Below are 19517 nucleotides of genomic sequence, written 5' to 3'. Positions count from 1 at the left end.
CTAGTTTTAATTAATTAGATACTCTTAGGTCTTGTAGAGTATGGCTCAACCAAAGTCCTCATAGTATTTTACAGTGAGGCTTTGCTGTGATACCCCCTTTCATGAAACAGGCATGCTGTCAGCTCATCTCCTAGGTGAAGGACCCAATGTGTTCTTTTGCCTCCCAAGATATACAAGTCCTATCCTTTGTCTTCATTCATAAACAGGATACCCCTCTGCTGCTTTGTTTCTTCCTTTAGATTTTCTGTTGTAGATTTTGCAACCTTTCAACTGGCACCTGGTTTAGTATGCAAATAGGCCTCCATTGTGAGGCAGATAATACACAAATGGATAGATAGGGCGATAAGTGTCTGTTACCTGCTCCCTGAAAGGGACCTGTCAGAGACATGTCATCTCCTGGTGACCTGCCTTAACTCCAAGACCTTAAGGAAGTAATTTTCAGTATAGATACATAACTTAAATATTCTCTGTACATAAATTTTTCAATGATTATGATGAAAAGTGAGCTACTGTGTCTTTGTAGAGACCTTACATGTCACTCTTTGATGAACTATTATGCGCATATCTGTCCCAGGAAATCCCTATAAGACCCTGTGCAACCCCCGTGCCCTCTACCAGTTGGTACCAACTCGTGTCTCGGTCGCACATCTATGAGCTAAGGAACTGGATAACATGTACCCTCTCCCCTGCACCCTGATATCTCTTCTCTGTAGAATTTGGGCTATTTAGTACTCTTCTTGTCATATGAGTGGATGGGAATAAGTACTGACGGTTGGACAGAAAATGGGGGTCATCACTTATGACCACAAAGGATTTTTTGCTCCAAACTCATGGGTAATTCAAATTCAGGGAAACAGAATTCTTTCCACTATTTATTTTCCTATCATAATGGAGCTTGCCATGACTGATGAAATATTTTAAAACTCAAATGTAATTGATTTGTTTTGCCTTCTGTGTAGATCATATTTTGCACTTTGAATACGCACAAAATTGATATGGACAACCTCTTAGGAGGGCAGATTGGTCTTGAAGATTTCATATTTGCCCACATAAAGGGATCAAAAAAAGAAGTGGATGTTCTTAAATCTGAGGATTCTCTCGGGCTCACCATTACAGACAATGGAACGGGCTATGCCTTCATAAAGGTAAATTTTAACAGAATCTTTTATATCTAATGCTCTAAGTTTTATTGTTTTTAGTAATCCTCTAGAACTGGAGCCCTTTTACGGCTGAACATTCATCACAATTAAAGAAAAGCAGCAGTCAATCCTGTGTTGAGAGAGCCCTTAGTTTTTTGGATATTGCTCTATTTCTAACCTTTTCATTACTTTCTTAAGTTCTTGAGAAGGTGATGACAGGGCAACTGCTCACTCGTGACAATGAAGTTATCCTAAATTTCTGTCACTCTTGAAGCCTGTTCATTGCACATATAGTGCCCTTCCACTGAATGAAAATAGGCTTCATTGCACTGTCCCTCTTTATTCTGCCTCTGCATTTATTTTACATGCATTAGCAAAGTTAATTGGAGTGCAGCTGGGAAGGGTGAAGAGTGGAAGATTGTCTAGAGAGAGATTTTTTTGATCAGCTGTTTTGATCACTGGTTGTTCGGTTCAGAGCCTACAATGAATTTTGTAAAACGCCCTGAATTTAGGAATATGAACACTGAATTCTCAACAAAACTTTGAATTTCCTAGTACTGTATCAACACTTCGATGCTTAAAAGTCCTAACACCTCCAGTTCCCTTTTTTTGGATGTGCATTGATTAATTTTTTTTTTCTAAAAATGTCTTGAGGATGTTTTAAAGTTCCTCTCTTAAAGCACTCCTGGGAATGATTCTCCCGTCTCTGCTTAGCTGGTAGCATGTGGAGAGAGAAGTGCCAATCACAGGGATTACTGCAGGCTGGGGGCAGATTGGGAAAAAAATAAGTGATAGTATTTTCCCATGCTCCATCAACTCTCTAAATCCTGCTTGCTCATGTCATAAAAATGAGCTGCCATTCACAGTAGATTGTGTAGATCTTCATAATACACCAACACCTTGTCTACATGCAAAAGCTGTACCACTTTAACTGTACCAGTATAGTTAAAGCAGCACAACCCCCTTAGTTGAGTGCAGTTATGCTGGAATGAATGTGCTTATATCAGGGTGCGTCTATACTTCAAACACTGCATCGGTGCAGCTGCACTGCTGTAGTGCTTTAATGAAGATGCTCTACACTGACAGGAGAGAGCTGTCCTGTTGGTGTAGTTAATTCACATCTCTCAGAAGTGGTAGCTATGTCAGTGGGAGAAGCTCTTCTTTCGGCATAGCACTATCTACATGGGGAGGGGCGGGGTGGTGGTGTTAAATCGGTATAAATGTGTTGCTCAGCGGTGCGGATTTTTCACACCCCTGAGTGATGTAGTTATATCGATATAGGTCTGGAATATAGACCAGTCCTCAGTATAGCTTATTTCTGCATGCTAGGGATTGTACAGGTATAAGTATATCAGTAAAAATCACATCCCTGACTGACATAGTTATACTGGAACAAAAACTGTATGTAGACCACACCTTACACCTCAGCTTTCTCTTGTTCCTTGAAAAGCACCAAAATGGCTAACAATCCTGACATTTAAAATGTCAAAAGCTGATTACACTTCAGAGTTTAACACCCTATTGAGCTGAATGGAAGCAATTTTCACTGGACAGAGCTATTGTTTCAGGCTGTCTGCAGACTCAGGCAGACACTACTGTATCATTTTCCTTCATCTCACATTTGGAAGGTTTCCTTTGCAGCCTTGACAGCTAGATACTTATATAAACAAAATCACAGTTTATATTCTGGAACTAAAGATAGCAGTCACCATAGAAAAGTGCAGTCTCACCAAACTGTTGTATACTGGCCTACTCTGGGACCTGGTTTTAGGTGGAGAGGATCCTCTGGTACTGGAAGAATATGAGCAGTGCTTGCAACACTATAAGCCCAAGGAAACTCTGTCCTGGGTTTCAATACACTTCTGAAAAGTTATTTTTAGGGCTGTTAAGCGAATAAAAAAATGAATCATGATTAATCTCACTATTAATAATAGAATACCATTTATTTAAATATTTTTGATATTTTCTATATTTTCAAATATATTGATTTCAATTACAACACAATACAAAGTGTACAGTGCTCACTTTATATTTATGTTTGATTACAAGTATTTGCACTGTAAAAAAACAAAAGAAATAGTATTTTTCAATTCACCTAATACAAGTGCTGTAGTACAATCTCTTTATCATGAAAGTTGAACTTATAAATGTAGAATTATGAACATAAGAACAGCCATACTAGGTCAGAACAAAGTTCCATCTAGCCCAGTATCCTGTCTTCCAACAGTGACCAATGCCAGGTGCCCCAGAGGGAATGAACAGAACAGGTAATCATCAAGTGATACATTCTCTGTCTTCTATTCCCAACTTTTGCCAAACAGAGGCTAGGGACACCATCCCTGTCCATCCTGGCTAATAGTCATTGATGGACCTATCCTCCATGAATTTATCTAGTTCTTTTTTAAACCCTGTTATAGTCTTGGCCTTCACAACAGCCTCTGGCAAAGAGTTCCACAGGTTGACTATGTGTTGTGTGAAGAAATACTTCCTTTAGTTTGTTTTCAATCTGCTGCCTATTAATTTAATTTGTTGACCTCCAGTTCTTGTGTTATGAGAAGGAGTAAATAACACTTCCATATTTACTTTCTCCACACCAGTCATGATTTTATAGACCTCTATCATATCCCCCCTTAGTCGTCTCTTTTCTAAGCTGAAAAGGCCCAGTTTTATTAATCTGTCCTCATATGGAAGCTATTCCATACCCCTAATAATTTTTGTAAAATTTCAGAGTCTGCAAGTCCACTCAGTCCTACTTCTTGTTCAGCCAATTGCTCAGACAAACAAGTTTGTTTACATTTGCAGGAGATAATGCTTACCCGTTTCTTGTTTACAATGTCATCTGAAAGTGAGAACATGCATTCTCATGGCACTGTTGTAGCCAGTGTCACAAGATATTTACGAGCCAGAGGTGCTAAAGATTCGTATATCTCTTCATGATTCAACCACCATTCCAGGGGACCTGTGTCCATGCTGATGATGGGTTCTGCTCTATAACCATCCAAAGCAGTGTGGACCGATGCATGTTCTTTTTCATTATCTGAGTCGGATGCCATCAGTAAAAGGTTGATTTTCTTTTTTGGTGGTTCGGGTTCTGTAGTTTCCACATTGGAGTGTTGGTCCTTACTTCTGAAAGCATGCTCCACACCTTATCCATCTCAGATTTTGGAAGGCACTTCAGATTCTTAAACCTTGGGCTGTATCTATCTTTAGAAATCTCGCATTGGTACCTTCTTTGCATTTTGTGAAGTCTGCAGTGAAAGTGTTCTTAAAATGAATAACGTGCTGGGTCATCATCCGAGACTTCTATAACTTGAAATATATGGCAGAATGTGGATAAAATAGATCAGGGGACATACAATTCTCCCTCAAGGAGTTCAGTCACAAATTTAATTAACACATTTTTTTTAACAAGCATCATCAGCATGGAAGCATGTCCTCTGGAATGGTGGCCGAAGCATGAAGGGGCATACAAATGTTTAGCACATCTGTCACGTAAATACCTTGCAATGCCAACTACAAAAGTGCCATGCAAATGCCTGTTCTCATTTTCTGGTGACATTGTAAATAAGAAGAGGGCAGCATTATCTCCTGTAAATGTAAACAAGCTTGTTTGTCTTAATGATTGGCTGACCAAGAAGTAGGACTGAGTGTACTTGTAGACTCTGAAGTTTTACGTTGTTTTGTTTTTGAGTGCAAAAAGAAAAGGAGTACTTGTGGCACCTTAGAGACTAACCAATTTATTTGAGCATAAGAGCTGTAGCTCACGAAAGCTTATGCTCAAATAAATTGGTTAGTCTCTAAGGTGCCACAAGTACTCCTTTTCTTTTTGCGAATACAGACTAACACGGCTGTTACTCTGAAACCTGTCATTTTTGAGTGCAGTTATATAACAAAAACAAATCTACATGTGTAAGTTACACTTTCATAACAAAGAGATTGCACTACAGTACTTTTATGAGGTGAATTGAAAAATACTATTTTTTGTCATTTTACAGTGCAAATATTTGTAATAAAAATAATATACACTTTGATTTCAATTGCAACACTGAATACAGTATATATGAAAATGTAGAAGAACATCCAAAATATTTAATAAATTTCAATTGGTATTCTATTGTCTAACAGCGCAATTAAAACTGCGATTAATCGTGATTAATTTTTTTGAGTTAATTGTGTGAGTTAACTGCAATTAACCGACAGCCCTAGTTATTTTTATTTATTAAGAGTGGTTGGCATGATAAGACAGGGACAGAGAGCCCAAGGGGAAGAGAAAAGTAATCTGAAAGCCACTTAGATTAGGGATAAATTTAGTGGTAGAAATAAAGGAAGCTTTTTCTAAAATAGCATGTTCAGCATCTGGCCTGTACATTCAAATACATTCGCTGTCTGGAACTGTCACACTGGAGGAACTGGGACATAAACAGAATTAATAGATTCATAAATATTAAGACTAGAGTTGTCAGACTGGCTCCCGATCACCCACTAGGACCTCATGCTTAAATTTAACATCACCTTCAAAACCCCACTCCAGCCCAGAAAACTAATCTCATTTTGTACAGTATCGCCCTTTGTTCTTTCATAGGTCCTTCTGTCACTCTTATCATCATCTTACCTTGTTACTCCATGCGTATGGAAGGCCCTCTCAATCTCCTATGCACCCATCCCCAATTCTCCTTATTTAAAACTTTTCTAAACATCCTCTTCCACTGTGAAGCCCACAAGCATAAGCAAAATAAATAATAAAAACATTTAACTCATTTAAAAATAGTAATAAAACTATTTTGGGCCTCAGCTGTATCTCATCTTTCTTTTAGACTGTCTCTGTCCTTGGAGTTTTTGACAAATATTTTCCACTGTTGCTAGCACCTCTTCTGCTCTACCTGTGGCAACAACAGTGGGGCGCCTAGTATAGATAAAACTCCTGTGGCTGCCAGTGTTTTTAATACCATGTCATCTAATCAGTACAATAATAACAATCCCTGTTGTATTAGGTAATCTGTTGATAGTTATAATCACTTCCTGCTTGTAACTACTTACTGTTCTGTGTTTAAAAGGGTAAGTTTCTAAAGCAGTTGACAGCATGGTCAGATTTTATGGACGAAGTTGAAAACAGTGGTGCTTTTGTTTTAAGATCTAATGTTCTGCTTTATAATAAAAGCATTCATTTCAATTCAGTATTATCATGTCACTTTTGCAAAGCTGTATTCAACAGTCTGTCACCAATTCTATTATAAAATCCTATTTTTAGGGATTTATAGCTAAATGGGAAGATATATTTTGGAGTGAAACTAATCATCCATGAGTTATTATTTGGGGAAAAGGACATTTTTGTAGATGCTTAAGAGCACATCATTATAGTATGATGTACGAAGTTATAGGTGTGCAAATCTGATTATTTAAAACTGGAACAGTGTAATTAATTCTCTGTGCACTGCATTGAAAATGCACGACATACCCTTTAAAATGGACTGTAAACCATTTGAAAATTAAACATTGAATCTCAGTGGCAGTGTCTAGCATAGCCCTGCTTTCTTTTAACAGTCCACCCAAAAGTTATTATAATTAGCCTGGAATACAAAAGGTAGTCTGAAGTACCACATACATGTTTCCAGTCAACACCACTTAATTTGGATCCTGATAATAAGAACATCTGCTTAAGTAAAGAAACTAAGTGGGGATTGAATGTAATGAGATTTCACTGCTTTTGCTAGATACACCTTGCACTTTATAACAGGAATGTGTTGCAGCATTTTGGGCCTGATTCATTGTGTGTATAACATGCCTTCCTCTTCCCCCCTGCCCTCCCAACTGAGTCTTCTCAGAGGCTTTAATCTAGACTTTAAAATGATTTGTGCTATCAGAGTTAAACTCTGTTGGATGTTTAAAATTGCCACATGTCTAACAGAACACCATATACTACCAGGCTTCCCTTTGTCTTGCTCAGACACAGGCACACACACTGGAAGCAGGCTTTTGAGACAGTTATGCTCCTAGCAGTTGCTCCAGTTCAGATATTTTTGTGGGGAGAAATTTCAGTCCCTGTCCTCCCTGGCAGGGACCCCATTCTGGTTCCTGTTTGTCCCCCTTCCTTCCCACCCTAGCAGGGACCTCGAGTCTGCCTCGGCTGGGGAGTCTCCCCTCTCCACCTACACAATGCATGAGCTGAGTTCTCAGCAAATCCTCCTGTACTTCACTGGGACAGACTCCTTGTGCACCGGGTCTCAACACCCTTTGGCCCAGTCACCCTTTTGTCTGGATGGAGGGGCAGCTGGGCTAAATTGGAGTGGTGTTGCGACGCTGTGTGCCAGGTCACAATGCCACTTGTTGAAATTTGTCCCAGCTGATACTCCATCTGTATGGTCAAGCGTCCGGGTCAAATTTCAGTGGCATTTCAACCACACAGCCCAAGTGATTCTTGGGACTGCTCCGACGGCAGCCGTACTGATTTAGTATGGGACCACTGCTTATAAGTGACCCCCAGTTCCATGGAAACCTTGTAGGAGGAGAATTGCCCCCCATTGGGACCACGGGCTGCTAGGATAGGTGTTAAAATATTAGACAACAATATTTTATTTCCTATGTCATTTTGTAAGCTGGATGAATGGATTTACTTGAAAATAAACTCAGTTCTCACTGAAATAGTATGTATTTCAGGAGAAGATTGGAATAAAAGTCCTATCTCACCCTAACTACTCAGGATAATAAGTTGTATGATTATGTTATAGTTTCTCCACCGAAGTAAGGGAATTAAAGATGGGACTCACGCGTAGAAAAACTAATACTACAACATATTTTTAATTCATATAAAAATTGAAATTTGAATGATAAGTCCTATATTTATAAATTCTGCCCCTAAAATGCTCTGATGATGCAAGTGCTAGACATCTTTACATGTTTTGGGATTTTCTATCCTCTATAATTCATTCACCATAAGATTAAAAAAAATACTAACTTCTGTTATAAAAGACATTTTTATAAATTTTAGATGATTTGTTTTCCGTGAGATGTCCAATTAAGAACACTGATTTCATAACTTCGTTGTTATCTCAGTGGAAATACTATAATGTGTGTCTGTGGGGTGCACGGGAAGTGTGGGAACATATGGTGTTCTGAGAGATGTTCGGTAATTTTAAACATACTAAACTATAAACATGTTTATAGTAAAAAATCTTTTAATAATCCAACATCTACTTAAGCTCAGCTTCATTTCTAAAGCAGATTTCAAAATGCGTTTTGTGCCACATCTAAATGCAATTTTATATTAAATGCAGATTAAATATTTTTGAATGATTATCAAGGCATGGTACATGAGAACCTCTGGTTCAGTTTTGTTTCTAACTAATATAAATGCTTTTTTATCTGACAGCATATTAAAGAAGACAGCCTTGTCGACCAAATCAAAGTGATATGCGTGGGTGATCATATAGAATCTATAAATGGAAAAAATATGGTGGGTTGTCGTCATTATGAAGTTGCCAACCTATTAAAAGGACTGGAGAAGGGTCAGACATTTAAACTAACATTGATAGAGCCTATGAAAGCATTTGGTGAGTGACGTGCATATTGTCCACCCCGTGTAACTGGAAAGTGAAATACCATGCCTGCATTGTTTTGTTGTTTGTTTTTCAAACACAGTGAAATTTATCCTAGGTAACCTAGTTGCCTAGAGGAGTTGAGGTGTTTTGTTTTTAATCTATAGGAGAACATAGTTGAACTGGAAACCTTGAGGGTACTTTAAGATGTTGAGATGCTACCTATGGGAGGTGGTCTTTTGCTCAAGTTTCACTATAATTATAGTTCAGTTTTATTTGACTTGTGAGCTATATTCCTGTTTCAGTTTTTATTTTCTTGCAGATTTCCTGGGAATTTATCAGTGTTTATTACAAAAATTTAAAAATGGGTGAAAATCAGTGCAAAAAATTGACTTGACAGTTTTCTAGGTAAATATCAGGGTTACTATTAGGGGAAAGGAGAAGTAAGAGTATTGGAAAGTAAAGGCAGTTTAACTGGATTCGCTTAACATAGTTTCACTTAAAGTCGCATTTTTCAGGAACATCACTACAATGTTAAGTGAGGAGTTACTGTACTCCAGATGAGGCCTAATCAGCACAGAGTAGAGTGGAAGAATTATTTCTCATGTCTTGCTTACAATACTCCTGCTAATACATCCCAGAATGATGGTTGCTTTTTTTGCAACAGTTTTACACTGTTGACTCATATTTAGCTTGTGATCCACTATGACCCCCAGATCCTTTTCCACACTACTCCTTCCTACGCAGTCATTTCTGATTTTGTATGTGTGCAACTGATTGTTCCTTCCTAAGTGGAGTACTTTGCATTTGTCCTTACTGAATTTCATCCTGTTTACTTCAGACCATTTCTCCAGTTTGTCCAGATCATTTTGAATTGTAATCCTATCCTTCAAAGCACTTGCAACCCCTCCCAGCTTGGTATCATTCGCAAACTTTATAAGTGTACTCTCTAAGCCATTATCTAAATAATTGATAAAGATATTGAACAGAACCGGACCCAGAACGGATCCTTGCGGGACCCCATTCATTATGCCCTTCCAGCATGCCTGTGAACCACTAATAATTACTCTCTGGGAATGGTTTTCCAACCAGTTATGGACCCACCTTATAGTAGCTCCGTCTAGGTTGCATTTCCCTAGTTTATTTATGAGAAGGTCATGTGAGACAGTATCAAAAGTTTTACTAAAGTCAAGATATACCGCATCTACTGCTTCCCCCCCATCCACAAGGCTTATTACCCTGTCAAAGAAAGCTAGGTTGATTTGACACAATTTGTTCTTGGCAAATCCATGCTGATTGTTACTTATCACCTTATTATCTTCTAGATGTTTGCAAATTGATTGCTTAATTATTTGCTCCATTATCTTTCCGAGTACAGAACTTAAGCTGACTGGTCTGTAATTCCCCGGGTTGTCCTTATTTCCCTTTTTATAGATGGGCACTATATTTGCCCTTTTCCAGTCTTCTGGAATCTCTTCATCTTCCATGACTTTTCAAAGATAATCGTTAATGGCTCAGATATCTCCTCAGTCAGCTCCTTGAGTATTCTAGGATGCATTTCATCAGGCCCTGGTGACTTGAAGACATCTAACTTGTCTAAGTAATTTTTAACTTGTTCTTTCCCTATTTTAGCCTCTGATCCTACCTCATTTTCACAGGTATTCACTATATTAGACGTCCAATCACCACCAACCTTCTTGGTGAGAACCGAAACAAATAAGTCATTAAGCACCTCTGCCATTTCCACATTTTCTGTTATTGTTTTTTCCTCCTCATTGAGTAACGGGCCTACCCTGACCTTGGTCTTCCTTTTTCTTCTAATGTATTTGTAGAATGTTTTCTTGTTATCCTTTATGTCTCTAGCTAGTTTGATCTCGTTTTATGCCTTCGCTTTTCTAATTTTTTCCCTACATACTTGTGTTATATGTTTATATCCATCCTTTGTAATCCTTTGACCTACTTTCCACTTTTGTAGGACTTTTTTTTAAATTTTCAGATCATTGAACATCTCTTGGTTACGCCAGAGTGGTCTCTGGCCATACTTCTTATCTTTCCTAGGCAATGGGATAGTTTGCTGTTTGCCCTTAATTATGTCTCTTTGAAAAACTGCCAACTGTCTTCAGTTGTTTTTCCTCTTAGACTTGCTTCCCATGGGATTTTACCTATGAATTCCCTAACATCTGCCTTCTTAAAATTCATTGTCTTTATTTTGCTGTTCTCCCTCCTACCATTCCTTAGAATCACGAACTCTACCATTTCAAGATCAGTTTCACCCAAGTGGCCTTCCACTTTCAAATTCTCATCCAGTTCCTCCCTATTTGTCAGAATCAAATCTAGAATAGCCTCTCCCCAGTAGCTTTCTCCACCTTCTGAAATAAAAATTTGTCTCCAATACATTCCAAGAACTTGTTAGATAATCTGTGCCCTGCTGCGTTATTTTCCCAACAGATGTCTGAATAGTTGAAGTCCCCCAACACCACCAAGTCCTGTGCTTTGGATGATTTTGTTAGTTGCTTAAAAAAAGCCTCATCCACTTCTTCCTGGTTTGGTGGTCTGTAGTAGACCCTACCATGACATCACCCTTGTTTTTTACCCCTTTTATCCTTACCTAGAGACTTTGAACAAGTCTGTCTCATATTTCCATCTCCACCTCAGTCCAAGTGTATACATTTTTAATACATAAGGAAACACCTCCTCCCTTTTTTTCCCTGCCTGTCCTTCCTGAGCAAGCTGTACCCTTCTATACCATAATGAATGAATGCCTCTTGCATTCAGCTCCTCTGAGCATTGTATCTGGAATGGTGAGTGCTTTCTGAAGTTTGTCAGCAGTGCAGACCACTATGGGCTAGATCACGTCGGTCCCATTAGGTGCTTGCTTCCAAACGCATCCTCATCCCATAAACTTTTCTATACAATATTTTTCCACATAGTAAATCATTCAAAATAAAATATTGATAAATCATTGATAACCATTGGCATATACACCCCAAATTCTGGGTTCTCCACCACTACCTCCAATTTCAGCAGCAAGTTGAAATATTTGTTTTCCAAGTCATTGTAATCTGTGACTAATCTAGGAAGACTGTAATGCACCGGTGTGGACACTTGGTGTCAGAATAACTGCACTAATTAGACAGAATGAAAGAAACTGGAAGTATGTGTGTTATGCTTGGTGCTACAGAATGGTAAGAGAGGTGCGGGTGTTACCTCTAAACATAAATATATATTTGTTAAATATATACATGTTTATATTGCACATATGTACTTAATAGTGATGCTAAGAATATAAAACATGTTGCAAATGGCAACATGGAGACAATTGATTTTGATATCATTTGATATTCAAAATAAATAGTTCAACAGGGATGAGAAAAATCTTCTAGGATACTTCTTACTCTAGACATGGGGATACTAGCAGATGTTGGTACTTGGAGAGGGAACACTTTCCCCTCCTCCTCTCAAAACGTAAAAATGTTGTGTGTCCTATATAGGTAATGTCTTTCTTTGAATTATTGTATTAGGAAATTGGTTTATGTAGGATTTTGAGGAGATATAAACCGCAAATGGAATTATATTCACCACAGCCCATTTGTTACCGTTTAAAAAAAAATAAAAAAACCAAAAAACATATAGTTCCAGTATGTAGAAGAAATTGTGTCAACATAGCTTGAGTTCTTACCACGTGGGGCTAGCCTGGAACTTTAGGCATATTCCTGAGCAAGGGGCAGTGTTTAAGCTGCATTACTCCAAGAATAGCTGCAGAAGGCATGGTGCCTGGGAGTCACACCTCTGTGTCATGCCTGCTCACTCCTTGCTCCCAGGGGAGGAGGGAAGAATAGTAATTTACCAGCTGCACCTCCTCTTCCCCCGCAAACATACACACCTTGGCTCAGTTATTCTGGCCAGTGAGTAGGGGTATGATGGACCCAAAAGGTTTGCTCATTTTCCCACCACTGTGCCCCCATTCCCCATCCAGGAGTGCTGCTCGGGAGAAGCAGTAAGCTAGGCAAATGGGTAGCCTGAGTAAGAAAGGGTTCTTGCTTTCCCTTGGGTAGGCATGTGGTCAGCCCTCAATGAAATGTTTTGGCATCAACAGAAGCTAATTGGAGGAACTATAGCACAATTTTTTAAAATGTGAATAGTGATAGAATTAATAAAAAGGTCCTGTTCTCTCCAGTATAACTTTACAGGCAGTTTGGCCAAAATGTTGGGCGCCTGTTGCAAATCTACAATAGCAACTATAGATGTCAAATCATGAGTAAAGATACTACTGGTGGTAGAGCTAATGTAGATGTATCCTTCATCAGGAATGAGAATTTGAAATGTTTCTTGTTAAAGAGAATTTAACTTCCTCCTTGTTACTGCACCATGAGCACAAAAACTATACAGAGGGTTAAACAAATGTGAGTAATAGAGACTGTACAGCATCAGTTTATTAAAATGAAATAAAGTAAAATTAGTGTTTTGAAAAGTGAATTTTAAATTTGAAAAGAAGTAGAAATTCTCCTCACATAATCTGACTCTATAGACTAATAAAGCAACCAACTGGAACCCATCTGAATAAAATGAATGTAAAATACTAAAGATTCATCTTTTTAAAAGCAAGATTATTAAGAAAATGTCATGGACAGGGAATTCTTCTGAGGGGTAATTCTGGAAGGATAATGAACAATTTTAAAGGCTTTATACTACTAAATTCCTGGGTACTCTGACTCTACTTTTGCATTTGGAATTATATTTTAATTATATTACAACTTCTTACAGCCCCCCACTCTGTATTTTTCCACTTACATGAGTAATAGTGCTAACGTGAATAATGCATCTCTTTAGGAACACTAGTCACTAATTTTATGAAGCAGTTTTCAAGAGAATATGCAAATAGGCTGTTTTTCTTAAAATTGATAACCAAGTTGTTGTTTTTTCCCTATGCATGAGCATATAATAGCATGGATGAAAAGTCAGGCATAAAGTGACAGTGTAAAGCTCCCAATGGAAAGAATTAAAGTAATGCAGTTAATTAAAGTAATACGAGACTTTTTTAAAAATTCTGTAAAAAAGAGTAAAATATATTTTGTATCACTTTTTAGATAGAGACCAATGCTTTTTTTTTTTTTAGCTCAGTCATATGCTGAAATAATGTATGTTGAAACAGAGAGACAGATTTTTAGTAACTGAAGAAAGGATTTCTTAGTAATAAGTGTGTGACCAGGGCCCTAGTGGGGACGAGTTATGGTCACTCAATAAGGGTGAACTGCAAAGAATGGGGCAGACAATCCCCATAAAGCTGGTGGATATTCCAATAGCTAGATTTACCAAGCCAGCATGCAACACCTTCTTTATTACCTTACTGGTTACTCAGAAGTCCAAACAACACAGTTCCCTTAAAGTGATCCAGCCTCAGGCCTCCATCCAGGTACCCACATCAAATATGATGAAAATTTTTGTAAATTTTATATCATATAAAAGAAAAGATTCTACCAATTCCAAAGGATTGGACACATTACCTCCCAGGTTAATGAATGTTTCAGATCTTACCCAAATACACGCTACAGCCAAGTTTTATTAACTGAAATCTAAAGGTTTATAAAAAGAAAGGTGAAAGTTAAAATTTGGTTAAAGGAATCAATTATATACAGTAATGGCAAAGTTCTTGGCTCAGGCTTATAGTAGTGATGGAATAAATTGCTGGCTTAAGTCAAGTCTCTGGAGTACATCCACGGCTTGGATGGGTCATTCAGTCCATTGTTCAGAGCTTCAGTTTGTAGCAAAGTTCCTCCAGAGGTAAGAAGCAAGATTGAAGACCAAATGGAGAAGATGCAGCTGCTTTTTATAGTCTTTTGCCATACAGCCTCAGTTTCAAACACAAGCCGCTCAGCACATGGCTTGGAAGCCTTAGAGTTCTGTCCATGGGCATGTCCCTGCATGCCTTGCTGAGTCATAAGGTGTATCTGTCTTCTCTCAATGGGTCAGTTGTATAGCTGATGGTCCTTAATGGGCCGTCAAGCAGGCTAGGCAGTGCTAATGCCAAACTGCGTGGGGGTGTCACCCAGAAGCATAACACAAGTTTGAAATACAGACATACATATCTATAACGTATAATACAAAGGTGATACAAATGTATAAACAAGATTATCGTATTTGGCAAATTATAACATTTTTGCAGATACCTTACATGACATATCTGGCTGATTACTTCGTGGGTGTTACCCCAGGAGCAAACTTTTGAAATCCAGGTTTAATGCCAATATTTATCACTTTAAATACAAAAATGATACACACATACAGATAGCATAATCATAACCTTTTCATAGACATCTTACTTGACAACCTTTGCACAATATTTGCTGCAAATATATAACAGTGGTTGCAACAATTATCTATATGGTCATATTTTAATCAGATAACGTCACAAAGTGTTATCTGGAAATTGTGTAGTCTGATGCATCAACATTTATTCAGAATGTTTGTAAAATTATTTCTACAGTACTTAAAAAAATTAAAATTCACTGTTCTGGATAGTTCAATCTCATTTGAAACAGTCATTTAATATTTTACAATGTGTAAAAGTTAGTGAATGGATTTGGTGCTCATGAAAGGTTCACTGTGACAATTCTGTATGCAGTTCAGACCTGTAAAACCCCTGCTATTCATTTCTGAGACTTTCTTAAATAGATTATGAGTGGTGGAAAAGTTTGTAGTATGCTTGTAGTACCATTTTTACTTGTGACCTGAATGCTGTACTTAAGTTTCCAGAAGCAAAAGGCTAGTGCAGGGGTAGGCAACCTATGGCACGCCTGCCAAAGGCGGCACGCGAGCTGATTTTCAGTGGCACTCACACTGCCCGGTTCCTGGCCACCGGTCTGGGGGGCTCTGCATTTTAATTTAATTTTAAATGAAGCTTCTTAAACATTTTAAAAACCTTATTTACTTTACATACAACAATAGTTTAGTTACATAATATAGACTTATAGAAAGAGACCTTCTAAAAACATTAAAATGTATCACTGGCTCGCGAAACCTTAAATTAGAGTGAACAAATGAAGACTCGGCCCACCACTTCTGAAAGGTTGCCGACCCCTGGGCTAGTGTAAGCCCACACTGCCACCTGTTCTCAATGTACAGTATTTATTTTGAGATTATATAGCTACTCAATCTTCTCCTAACTTGGATTTCTAGCTAGTTCATAAACAGTGGTTTTCTATTTTATTTTGTCATAAATATAGTATATGTGCAGCATTGAACTAAGTACTGTACCTGTAATGAACTAATTTAACACATACAGAACTAATGCTGTGTATCATAGTTTATGTATATATTTGTGTATATATCTGTGTGTATGTATAGATATTCCCAAACAAAGAATCTTCATTAACTCAGAGTTAAGATTTGGCAAGTACATTTTCTTATAATGTAAACATTAAAAAACAAAGCTAAGGTAACATTCACACCTTAAACAGTACCAGTCTATAAAGCATTAGTCCGCTACAATCAGTGCACAACTGCTCCAGTCTTGCAGCTGATAGCACATGGACAGACTGCAAATGACTCCTAATTAATGGCTTAAAACAGACTCCACATGAATCAGGAATAAAGCAGAAGAAGAACAAAACAGTGATAATGGGCCACAGTTTGACAGTTCTGAATTTTAAGCTTTTGGGATACTTTTTCAGCATATTCTCCCAGCTCCCACCAGCACAAAGGAATGAAATGGTGGAGAGAGTATTACCAGATTAAGAAGATAGGAAGTCCATTTTTGTACAATCAGCCCTGCAACACCCACATCAGTCAACAGATTAAGGCCAGTTCAGCTGCTTATGGGTTGACAGATCAGAACAATGCTGCCAACCTTACAGATAAAATTCTATCCTAAGTGGCACTGCTGCTGTGAGGCTGAGACATGCCATGTCTAAGAGGTCTCAGGCTTTCTTCTATAACTACTAAAATGCAGCTCAAGTCTTACCCAAAATTAAACCAGGAGGCCCAGGGATAGATGAGCACTAGGTATGAAATCCTGGACCCATTGAAGTAAATGGCAAAACTCAGTAGGACCAGAATTTCACCCCAAGAATCCCATCCTACATGTTTGAAACTGATCCAGGTGCTTGGCACAGAAGAAGCAGACAGAACCTTCATCTAGTTCCAAACCTAGTTAAATTGCCGCTTTGACCCAAGTAGCGATGGTGCTCACAGTACAGCCTTAATGAAAGGGTGTTGTTATAAGCTCAGTGCAGCTTTATAAAGGGTTGAGATTGATAGTAATGAACTCACCCTTCAATTAACATAATTGTAAGGATAAGATGCCACCTAAGACGAAAGGAGCATGTAAACCCATCCAGGGGCTTTTTGCTAAATATTGTTTTGGGTAGATGTGTGGTGAGGGAAGGCAGAGCCCAGGGAAACTGACAACAGAATAGAGAAGGAGGTAGAGGCAAAACATCAAGAAAGCAAAGCAGTAGCTGGGGAGCACAGTGTGACCTTGCAAAAAGTTAGAGAGAGAGCTTTGAGGTCTGTTCATTGAATAGGCTTGGAGCTGTAAGCTAAGGTCTGATCTACACTTAAAATGTAGGCTGACACAGCTGTGACACTTGGGGTGTGAAAAATCCACACCTTTGTGTGTGGTAGCTATGCCAACCTAAGCCCAGCAAGGACTTAAGGAGCTGAACATTCAGCTCTGGAAGGAAATAAGAGCGTCACCGATCACAGTGGAAGACAACCCCCTGGATGATGAATTCAGCCAGCCAGAGGCCTTGAATAAGACCGGATATTTACAATCATTTTCTACTCCATTTGTAACCTACAGAGGTTCAGATGGGAGAGGTCTGGCTGTTCCAGCTCAAATGATGCAAAAGCCCACAATCTTTGAGGGAAAAACTCCGTGGTAGGCTTATCTGAATTCAGCATTATAGCTCAAATGAATGGCTGGGAAGAGGGACAGAAAAGGGTGTTTCTAGTAGCCAACTTGGGTGGCCCAGCTCTGATGATGCTACAGAACTTACCCCCAAAAAAGAGAGAGCGTTATCCAGGCCTGGTACAAGCCCTTGACAGGCAGTTTGAAGCTAGCCATCAACTGGATCTGGTGCATGCATAGCCAAGAGGGAGAAGGAGAGGGAAAGAAGAAACCCCCTCTGGACTGGCAATATGACTTGTTCCTGGCATACCCAGGTACCACCAAGACCTTCCAGGATAGATTGGCAATAGATCAGTTTATAGATGGTCTGCTGGACTTGGATTTGCAGATTAAGATGAATGAAAGGAGGCCAAAGACACTCCAAGAGGCTGTGGTGTTTGCCACAGAACTTGCCTCTTTTCTTGCAATAATGCACCAGAAAAGAAAGCAGAAGACTGTACTAGTGAGGAAGATGGAAGCTGGTCACCATGAGTAGGGTCCTACTATATTCACGGTCCATTTTGGTCAATTTCACAGTCAGAGGATTTTAAAAATTGTAAATTTTAGGATTTCAGACATTTAAATCTGAAATTTCAGTGTTGTATTTGTAGGGGTCCTGACCCAAAAAGGAGTTGGTGTGGGGGTTGTAAGGTTATTGTAAGGGGGGTTGCGGTACTGTCACCCTTACTTCTGTGCTGCTGCCTGCAGAGCTGGGCCCGCAGTTAGCAGCCTCAGTCAGCAGAGCCGCCCAGCTCTGAAGGAAGCAGCGCAGAAGTACGGGTGACATGGGATGATATTACAACCCTTACTTCTGCTCTGCTGCTGGTGGGGTGCTGCCTTCAGAGCTGGGAGCCCGGCGAACAGCCGCCACTCTCCAGCCACCCAGCTCTGAAAGCAGTGCAGAAGAAAGGGTGGCAATACTGAGACCCCCCGCCCCCCCCCAACCCGCAACTCCCTTTTGGGTCAGGACCACCAATTTGAGAAACGTTGGTCTCCCCTGTGAAGTCTGTATAGTATAGGGTAAAAGCACACAAAAGACCAGATTTCACAGTCTGTGATGCATTTATTGATGACCACGAATTTGATAGGACCCTAACCGTGAGTCCTGTAAGTATAGCTCTGTGTCTAATATGTATGATGAAAGAGGGGATTCTAATCTGGCTCAAGACTGTACTGAATGATTAGAACAGATGATAAATTTGGTTGGTAGAACAAGGGAAATTGGCAATAATGCAAAAATTAAAGGAAACAGTTCAGTTAAATGCTTGTACTATGACAAATCTGGCCACAAAAAGAAGGACTTCTATAAATTTAAGGCTGGCCAGGACAGACTGTTGAAGATGTCTAGTGAAAGCTTCTCTCTGAGTTTGGGAGATGGGGGAAGCACTAAACTGAATGTGGCCAATTTGAAACTGAACTCCCAGAAATGTGAATTATTTAAAAAAAAGGTAATCTACCTTGGGCACACAATTGGTTAGGAGGGAATTTCCACTGTCCCTCCTTCACCACACCCCCCAAAAGAGACTGTACAGAGCTTGCCAACTTCCCAGACACTCATAGATATGTAAAGTTTTATAGGGCTCTGCTCCTATCACAGAAGGATCATTTATAGGCTTGCCAATATTGCAAAACCACTGCATAGGATGGGTGAGAAAGGGAAGTCACTTCAGTGCCCAGCAGAGTGTGATGTAGCATTTTCAGAGTTGAAACAGGCTCTTAGCATATACATGTTTCAAAACCCCTTTCATGTACTAGTGCTTTGGGTTCGGGGCAGTATTGACACAAGAATTCCAAAGACTTGAGAGGGTGGTAACTTCTTGCTGCAGAAGTCTGAATTTTGAGAGACATTATTGCAACACCCAGTATGAACTCCTAGGAACTCCAGCCTCATTCTGTACATGTAAATTTGGAGATGCTTCTTCCTCACTATCAGCCTCAGTCAGTACTTAATTTGTAATG

General features: G+C 39.0%; 1 protein-coding gene across 3 annotated transcripts in view; it reads left to right on the top strand.

The window, feature by feature from the left end:
- GIPC2 (GIPC PDZ domain containing family member 2) overlaps nucleotides 1–19517 on the top strand; it is a 46335-nt gene that overhangs the window by 11035 nt on the left and 15783 nt on the right. For all 3 annotated transcript variants that reach the window (XM_073357267.2, XM_073357266.2, XM_073357265.2), the window contains exons 2-3: nucleotides 960–1145; nucleotides 8506–8686. In XM_073357267.2, the coding sequence (XP_073213368.1) occupies nucleotides 960–1145; nucleotides 8506–8686 (367 nt within the window). The remainder of the gene's footprint in view (nucleotides 1–959; nucleotides 1146–8505; nucleotides 8687–19517) is intronic.

The sequence above is a fragment of the Lepidochelys kempii genome, chromosome 8 (assembly GCF_965140285.1).
Source record: "Lepidochelys kempii isolate rLepKem1 chromosome 8, rLepKem1.hap1, whole genome shotgun sequence".
NCBI lineage: Eukaryota > Metazoa > Chordata > Testudines > Cheloniidae > Lepidochelys > Lepidochelys kempii.
This window is presented reverse-complemented; position numbering and strand designations above follow the sequence as displayed.